An 8,747-nucleotide genomic window follows, 5' to 3' on the forward strand; every position below is an offset into this window, starting at 1 on the left:
TTCTGCTATAACAGCATCCACTCTTCTGGGAAGGCTTTCCATTAGATGTTGGAACATTACTGCGGGGATTTGCTTCCATTCAGCCACCAAGAGCCTTAGTGAGGTTGGCCACTGATGTTGGGTGATTAGGCCTGGCTCCCAAAGGTGTTCAATGGGGTTGAGGTCAGGGCTTTGTGCAGGCCAGTCAAGTTCTTCAACACCGATCTCAACAAACCATTTCTATATGGACCTCACGGGGGAATTGTCACGCTGAAACAGGAAAGGTCCTTCACCAAACTGTTGCCACAAAGTGGGAAGCACAGAATCGTCTAGAATTTAATTGTATACTATAGGGTTAAGATTTCCCTTCACTGGAACTAAGGGTCCTAGCCCGAACCATGAAAAACAGCCCCAGACCATTATACCTCCTCCAAACTTTACAGTTGGAACTATACATCTTTGGCAGGTAACGTTCTCTTGGCATCCTTGTAACCCAGATTCATCAGTCAGATTGCCAGATGGTGAAGTGGGATTTATCACTCCAGAGAATGCGTTTCCACTGTTCCAGAGACAATGGGGTTGAGTTTTACACCACTCCAGCCGATGCTTGGCATTGCGCATGGTGATCTTAAGCTTGTGTGCGACTGCTCGGTCATGGAAACCCATTTCATGAAGCTCCCGACGAACAGTTATTGTGCTGACGTTGCTTCCAGAGGCAGTTTGGAACTCGGTAGTGAGTGTTGCAAACGAGGGCAGACGATTTCTACGGGCTATGCTCTTCAGCACTCTGCTGATCCAGTTCTGTGAGCTTGTGTGGCCTACCACTTTGCGGCCGAGACATTGTTGCTCCTAGACGTTTCCCCTTCACAATAACAGCACTTACAGCTAACCGGGGCAGCTCTAGCAGGGCTGAAAAGTTATTCCCCTTGTCAGCAACGGGTGTGTGCTGAAATAGCTGAATCCACTATATTAAATGGATGTCCGCATACTTTTGACTATGTAGTGTATATGACATAGAACAAACATACCTCTGACATGTACAATACAGAATTACATCATCAGCTCTATTCATGACATTTCTATTTGCTCCATAACGTTTTTTCCTAATGAACGTGGCCCACGGGTGTATTGTTGCAGACAGTAATGTAATAACGTTCTGTAACGTTGTCGTATTGAGTTTGGCCCTGCGTTAGCCGGGTGAACAGGGCTGAACCTGGGGTAACAGGGCTAAACCGGGGGTAACAGGGCGAAACCGGGGGTAACAGGGCTAAACCGGGGGTAACAGGGCTAAACCGGGGGTAACAGGGCGAAACCGGGGGTCACAGGGCGAAACCGGGGTAACAGGGCTAAACCGGGGGGAACAGGGCTAAACCGGGGGTAACAGGGCTAAACCGGGGGGAACAGGGCTAAACCGGGGGGAACAGGGCTAAACCGGGGGGAACAGGGCTAAACCGGGGGGAACAGGGCTGAACCGGGGGTAACAGGGCTAAACCGGGGTAACAGGGCTAAACCGGGGGAACAGGGCTGAACCAGGGGTAACAGGGCTGAACCAGGGGTAACAGGGCTAAACCAGGGGGAACAGGGCTAAACCGGGGGTAACAGGGCTAAACCGGGGGTAACAGGGCTAAACCGGGGTAACAGGGCTAAACCGGGGGGAACAGGGCTAAACCGGGGGTAACAGGGCTAAACCGGGGGGAACAGGGCTAAACCGGGGGTAACAGGGCTAAACCGGGGGGAACAGGGCTAAACCGGGGGTAACAGGGCTAAACCGGGGGGAACAGGGCTAAACCGGGGGTAACAGGGCTAAACCAGGGGGAACAGGGCTAAACCGGGGTAACAGGGCTAAACCAGGTGTAACAGGGTTAAAAGAGGTCTACATGGCTGGACAGCCCTGTGTGCCCACAGCTCCGTGTACTAACAGGGGTTTAGACAGCACGGCTGGTCGCTGGTTCAGGACTGCTCTCCGAACACAACCATGGAAGGAGGGCAGGGCAGCGGGGAGGCCCGGCACATCAACGTCATCTAGAGGAGAGGAGAATACAAGTTGAAATGCAGAAAGATATTTTTAGTTCTTTATGTTAGAGACGGAAGGTTTAGACGTTGTCCGTGTGCCGAAAGCTATTTTTTGGAATAAATTATTTTAAAAACATTCTCATGTTTGACGTTGTACATGTGTGTTGCAGTAGTCTTTCGTTCACCACTCACACTGTAAAATACTCTGTCTCGCAAATTATGAAAATCACTGAATAGTTTTGTGATTACCATTCCCCCCCTGACAGCTAATAATGTATTTTTTAAATTTATTTACTTCTGAATATGTGTATGGCATTAATATCCGATTAGCTCCAGTGTTCGACAGAGTAAGGTCAGGAGTGTAGGGTTCAACAGAAGGAGGTTTTGATGGAGAAAGGGAGAGGTGCTCACCTGGTGCTCCCCCCAGATACACAGTCTCCTTGGCCCCGGAGGATCGGCCCTTCTTGGGCCCCACACTGTGTTCACTGGCTGCATCCACATGGAGCTGCAGCACGTTGCTCTTCTTCATGACTACGGGGCGAACAGCCAATGGAAACAACATTAGTAGAAGACTGTTTTGAATTGAATCAAATGTATTGATCCCAAGTTTAGTAACATAGATGATGCTATAATGATTTCCCAGTGCAAATCTACACTGAACAAAAAATATAAAAACGCAACATGTAACAATTTCAAAGATTTTACTGAGTTACAGTTCAAATAAGGAAATCAGTCAATTAAAATAATTAAATACGGCCCTAATCTATGGATTTCACATGACTGGGAATACAGATGTGTGTCTGTTGGTCACTGGTACCTTTAAAACAAAGGTAGGGTCGTGGACCAGAAAACCAGTCAGTATCTGGTGTTGCCACCATTTGCCTCATGCAGCGCGACACATCTCCTTCACATAGAGTTGATCAGGCTGCTGATTGTGGCCTGTGGAATGTTGTCCCACTGCTCTTCAATGACTGTGTGAAGTTGCGGAATATTGGCGGGAACTGGAACACGCTGTTGTACAGGACTATCCAGAGCATCCCAAACATGCTCAATGGGTGACATGTCTGGTGAGTACGCAGGCCATTGAAGAACTGGGACATTTTCAGCTTCCAATAATTGTGTCCAGATCCATGTGACATGGGGCTGTGCATGATCATGTTGAAACATGAGGTGATGGAGGTGGATGAATGGCACGACAATGGGCCTCAGGATCTCTTCACGGTGTCTCTATGCATTCAAATTGCCATCGATAAAATGCAATTGTGTTCGTTGTCTGTAGTTTATGCCTGCACATACCACAACCAGCATTGGGCCCTCTGTTCACAACGTTGACATCAGCAAACCGTACAGTTGTTAGTCTGGTTGGATGTACTGCCACATTCTCTAAAACGATGTTGGAGGCGGCTTATGGTAGAGAAATGAACATTAAATTCTATGGCAACATTGTCAGCATGCCAGTTGCACGCTCCCTCAAAACTTGAGACATCTGCGTGACAAAACTGCACATTTTAGAGTGGCCTTTCATTGTCCCCAGCACAAGGTGCACCTGGGTAATGACCATGCTGTTTAATCAGCTTCTTGATATGCCACACCTGTCAGGTGGATAGATTACCTTGGCAAAGGAGAATTGCTCACTAACAGGGATGTAAACAAATTTGTGCACAACATTTGAAAGAAATAAGCTTTTTGTGCGTATGGAACATTTCTTGGATCTTTTATTTCAGCTCATGAAACATGGGACCAACACTTTACATGTGTTTACATTTATATTTTTGTTCAGTGTAATATTGTGAGGAAACGATAGTGCAATGATTAAAACATTCCCTAACCAGAAACCGTGGATTGATGGCAGCATTCGCGTGAAACTGAAAGCGCGAACCACTGCTTTCAATCAGGGCAAGGTGTCTGGTAACATGACTGAATACAAACAGTGCAGCTATTCCCTCCATAAGGCTATCAAACAAGCTAAGCGTCAGTACAGAGACAAAGTAGAATCTCAATTCAACGGCTCAGACACAAGAGGCATGTGGCAGGGTCTACAGTCAATCACGGACTACAGGAAGAAATCCAGCCCAGTCACGGACCTGGATGTCTTGCTCCCAGGCAGACTAAATTACTTTTTTGCCCGCTTTGAGGACAATACAGTGCCACTGACACGGCCTGCAACGGAAACATGCGGTCTCTCCTTCACTGCAGCCGAGGTGAGTAAAACATTTAAACGTGTTAACCCTCGCAAGGCTGCAGGCCCAGACGGCATCCCCAACCACGCCCTCAGAGCATGCGCAGACCAGCTGGCTGGTGTGTTTACGGACATATTCAATCAATCCCTATACCAGTCTGCTGTTCCCACATGCTTCAAGAGGGCCACCATTGTTCCAGTTCCCAAGAAAGCTAAGGTAACTGAGCTAAACGACTACCGCCCCGTAGCACTCACTTCCATCATCATGGAGTGCTTTGAGAGACTAGTCAAGGACCATATCACCTCCACCCTACCTGACACCCTAGACCCACTCCAATTTGCTTACCGCCCAAATAGGTCCACAGACGATGCAATCTCAACCACACTGCACACTGCCCTAACCCATCTGGACAAGAGGAATACCTATGTGAGAATGCTGTTCATCGACTACAGCTCGGCATTCAACACCATAGTTCCCTCCAAGCTCGTCATCAAGCTCGAGACCCTGGGTCTCGACCCCGCCCTGTGCAACTGGGTACTGGACTTCCTGACGGGCCGCCCCAGGTGGTGAGGGTAGGTAACAACATCTCCTCCCCGCTGATCCTCAACACTGGGGCCCCACAAGAGTGCGTTCTGAGCCCTCTCCTGTACTCCCTGTTCACCCACGACTGCGTGGCCACGCACGCCTCCAACTCAATCATCAAGTTTGCGGACGACACAACAGTGGTAGGCTTGATTACCAACAACAACGAGACGGCCTACAGGGAGGAGGTGAGGGCCCTCGGAGTGTGGTGTCAGGAAAATAACCTCACACTCAACGTCAACAAAACTAAGGAGATGATTGTGGACTTCAGGAAACAGCAGAGGGAACACCCCGCTATCCACATCGATGGAACAGTAGTGGAGAGAGTAGCAAGTTTTAAGTTCCTCGGCATACACATCACAGACAAACTGAATTGGTCCACTCACACAGACAGCATCATGAAGAAGGCGCAGCAGCGCCTCTTCAACCTCAAGAGGCTGAAGAAATTCGGCTTGTCACCAAAAGCACTCACAAACTTCTACAGATGCACAATCGAGAGCATCCTGGCGGGCTGTATCACCGCCTGGTACGGCAACTCCTCCGCCCTCAACCGTAAGGCTCTCCAGAGGGTAGTGAGGTCTGCACAACGCATCACCGGGGGCAAACTACCTGCCCTCCAGGACACCTACACCACCCGATGTTACAGGAAGGCCATAAAGATCATCAAGGACATCAACCACCCGAGCCACTGCCTGTTCACCCCGCTATCATCCAGAAGGCGAGGTCAGTACAGGTGCATCAAAGCTGGGACCGAGAGACTGAAAAACAGCTTCTATCTCAAGGCCATCAGACTGTTAAACAGCCACCACTAACATTGAGTGGCTGCTGCCAACACACTGACACTGACTCAACTTCAGCCACTTTAATAATGGGAATTGATGGGAAATGATGTAAATATATCACTAGCCACTTTAAACAATGCTACCTTATATAATGTTACTTACCCTACATTATTCATCTCATATGCATACGTATATACTGTACTCTATATCATCGACTGCATCCTTATGTAATACATGTATCACTAGCCACTTTAACTATGCCACTTTGTTTACATACTCATCTCATATGTATATACTGTACTCGATACCATCTACTGCATCTTGCCTATGCTGCTCTGTACCATCACTCATTCATATATCATTATGTACATATTCTTTATCCCCTTACACTGTGTATAAGACAGTAGTTTAGGAATTGTTAGTTAGATTACTTGTTGGTTATTACTGCATTGTCGGAACTAGAAGCACAAGCATTTCGCTACACTCGCATTAACATCTGCTAACCATGTGTATGTGACAAATAAAATTTGATTTGATTTCAGGGAAGAGATACCATTCATTCCTTGACGATAAAGACCAAAGTGTGTGAGCACTAAACAGGCTACACCTGGATCTGTATCTGTAAGCTACAACTCACCTGTATCTGTAAGCCACAACCCATCTGTATCTGTAAGCTACAACTCACATGTATCTGTAAGCTACAACTCACCTGTATCTGTAAGCTACAACTCACCTGTATCTGTAAGCTACAACTCACCTGTATCTGTAAGCTACAACTCACCTGTATCTGTAAGCTACAACTCACCTGTATCTGTAAGCTACAACTCACCTGTATCTGTAAGGTACAACTCACATGTATCTGTAAGCTACAACTCACCTGTATCTGTAAGCTACAACTCACCTGTATCTGTAAGCTACAACTCACCTGTAGCTGTAAGCCACAACTCACCTGTATCTGTAAGCTATAACTCACCTGTATCTGTAAGCTACAACTCACCTGTATCTGTAAGCCACATCTCACCTGTATCTGTAAGCTACAACTCACCTGTATCTGTAACTAAGCTACAACTCACCTGTATCTGTAACTAAGCTACAACTCACCTGTATCTGTAACTCAGCTAGAACTCACCTGTATCTGTAAGCTATAACTCACCTGTATCTGTAAGCTATAACTCACCTGTATCTGTAAGGTTCAACTCACCTGTATCTGTAAGCTACAACTCACCTGTATCTGTAAACCACAACTCACCTGTATCTGTAACTAAGCTACAACTCACCTGTATCTGTAACTAAGCCACAACTCACCTGTATCTGTAAACTACAACTCACCTGTATCTGTAACTAAGCTACAACTCACCTGTATCTGTAACTCAGCTAGAACTCACCTGTATCTGTAAGCTATAACTCACCTGTATCTGTAAGCTATAACTCACCTGTATCTGTATCTGTAAGCTTCAACTCACCTGTATCTGTAAGCTACAACTCACCTGTATCTGTAAACCACAACTCACCTGTATCTGTAACTAAGCTACAACTCACCTGTATCTGTAACTAAGCTACAACTCACCTGTATCTGTAACTAAGCTACAACTCACCTGTATCTGTAACTAAGCTACAACTCACCTGTATCTGTAACTAAGCTACAACTCACCTGTATCTGTAACTAAGCTACAACTCACCTGTATCTGTAACTAAGCTACAACTCACCTGTATCTGTAAGCTACAACTCACCTGTATCTGTAACTAAGCTACAACTCACCTGTATCTGTAACTAAGCTACAACTCACCTGTATCTGTAAGCTACAACTCCCCTGTTTCTGTAACTAAGCTACAACTCACCTGTATCTGTAACTAAGCTACGACTCACCTGTATCTGTAAGCTACAACTCACCTGTATCTGTAACTAAGCTACAACTCACCTGTATCTGTAAACCACAACTCACCTGTATCTGTAACTAAGCTACAACACACCTGTATCTGTAAGCTACAACTCACCTGTATCTGTAACTAAGCTACAACTCACCTGTATCTGTAAGCTAGAACTCACCTGTATCTGTAACTAAGCTACAACTCACCTGTATCTGTAACTAAGCTAGAACTCACCTGTATCTGTAACTCAGCTAGAACTCACCTGTATCTGTAACTCAGCTAGAACTCACCTGTATCTGTAACTAAGCTACAACTCACCTGTATCTGTAACTAAGCTACAACTCACCTGTATCTGTAACTAAGCTACAACTCACCTGTATCTGTAAGCTACAACTCACCTGTATCTGTAACTAAGCTACTACTCACCTGTATCTGTAACTAAGCTACAACTCACCTGTATCTGTAACTAAGCTACAACTCACCTGTATCTGTAACTAAGCTACAACTCACCTGTATCTGTAAGCTACAACTCACCTGTATCTGTAACTCAGCTACAACTCACCTGTATCTGTAACTAAGCTACAACTCACCTGTATCTGTAACTAAGCTACAACTCACCTGTATCTGTAACTAAGCTACAACTCACCTGTATCTGTAAGCTACAACTCACCTGTATCTGTAACTCAGCTAGAACTCACCTGTATCTGTAACTCAGCTAGAACTCACCTGTATCTCTAACTCAGCTAGAATTCACCTGTATCTGTAACTCAGCTAGAATTCACCTGTATTTGTAACTCAGCAAGAACTCACCTGTGATACTGTGCCAGCGTCCGTCACACAGGGATTCCTCTGGTGTGAAAGAGGTGGAGAAGAAGTTTCCGCGACCACTGTTCACTGTGACTGTCACCTGTAGAGGACAACACATTATACCGTCATTATACACACTCTTTCACTGTACATATGACTCTGTTTGAAACAGAAGAAAACTGTCTAGGCAGCCCTAAAACAACAGAACACTTAGTTAATCGTACCTCTCCCTGGTTGAGGTAGAGACTGAGCTGTTGTCCAGACCCAGCATGCAACAGGAGACCAGAGTCAGACACCAGCCGTACCTCCAGCTGGACCTCTAGGTCCCGCCCTAACACCAGGCCTTCATCTAGACACAGAGACACGGAGAGATTAGTCCGTGTGTTTCAGATAATATGGGTCATATTCCTTTTGTTGTGCTCTTCCCTGTCTCATAATCCCAGAGAATGTCTCTCCAATAGTCTCATAATAGTCTCTCCTAGATCCTATTCCAAATCCTTGGCCTCTTTGACGAACATTTTAAATTGCAACCAAA

General features: G+C 46.0%; 1 protein-coding gene across 1 annotated transcript in view; it reads right to left on the minus strand.

The window, feature by feature from the left end:
- Positions 1-1,616: 1,616 nt before the first annotated feature.
- The window catches only part of LOC135504755 (laminin subunit alpha-4-like), an 11,509-nt gene continuing 4,378 nt past the window's right edge, over positions 1,617-8,747 (minus strand). The window contains exons 2-5 of the mRNA XM_064923599.1: positions 8,437-8,561; positions 8,216-8,312; positions 2,404-2,523; positions 1,617-2,001 (exon numbers count right to left, since the gene is read on the minus strand). Coding sequence (XP_064779671.1) covers positions 1,853-2,001; positions 2,404-2,523; positions 8,216-8,312; positions 8,437-8,561 — 491 coding nt within the window. The 3' untranslated portion in view covers positions 1,617-1,852. The remainder of the gene's footprint in view (positions 2,002-2,403; positions 2,524-8,215; positions 8,313-8,436; positions 8,562-8,747) is intronic.

The sequence above is a fragment of the Oncorhynchus masou genome, chromosome 18 (assembly GCF_036934945.1).
Source record: "Oncorhynchus masou masou isolate Uvic2021 chromosome 18, UVic_Omas_1.1, whole genome shotgun sequence".
Taxonomy (NCBI): Eukaryota; Metazoa; Chordata; class Actinopteri; order Salmoniformes; family Salmonidae; genus Oncorhynchus; species Oncorhynchus masou.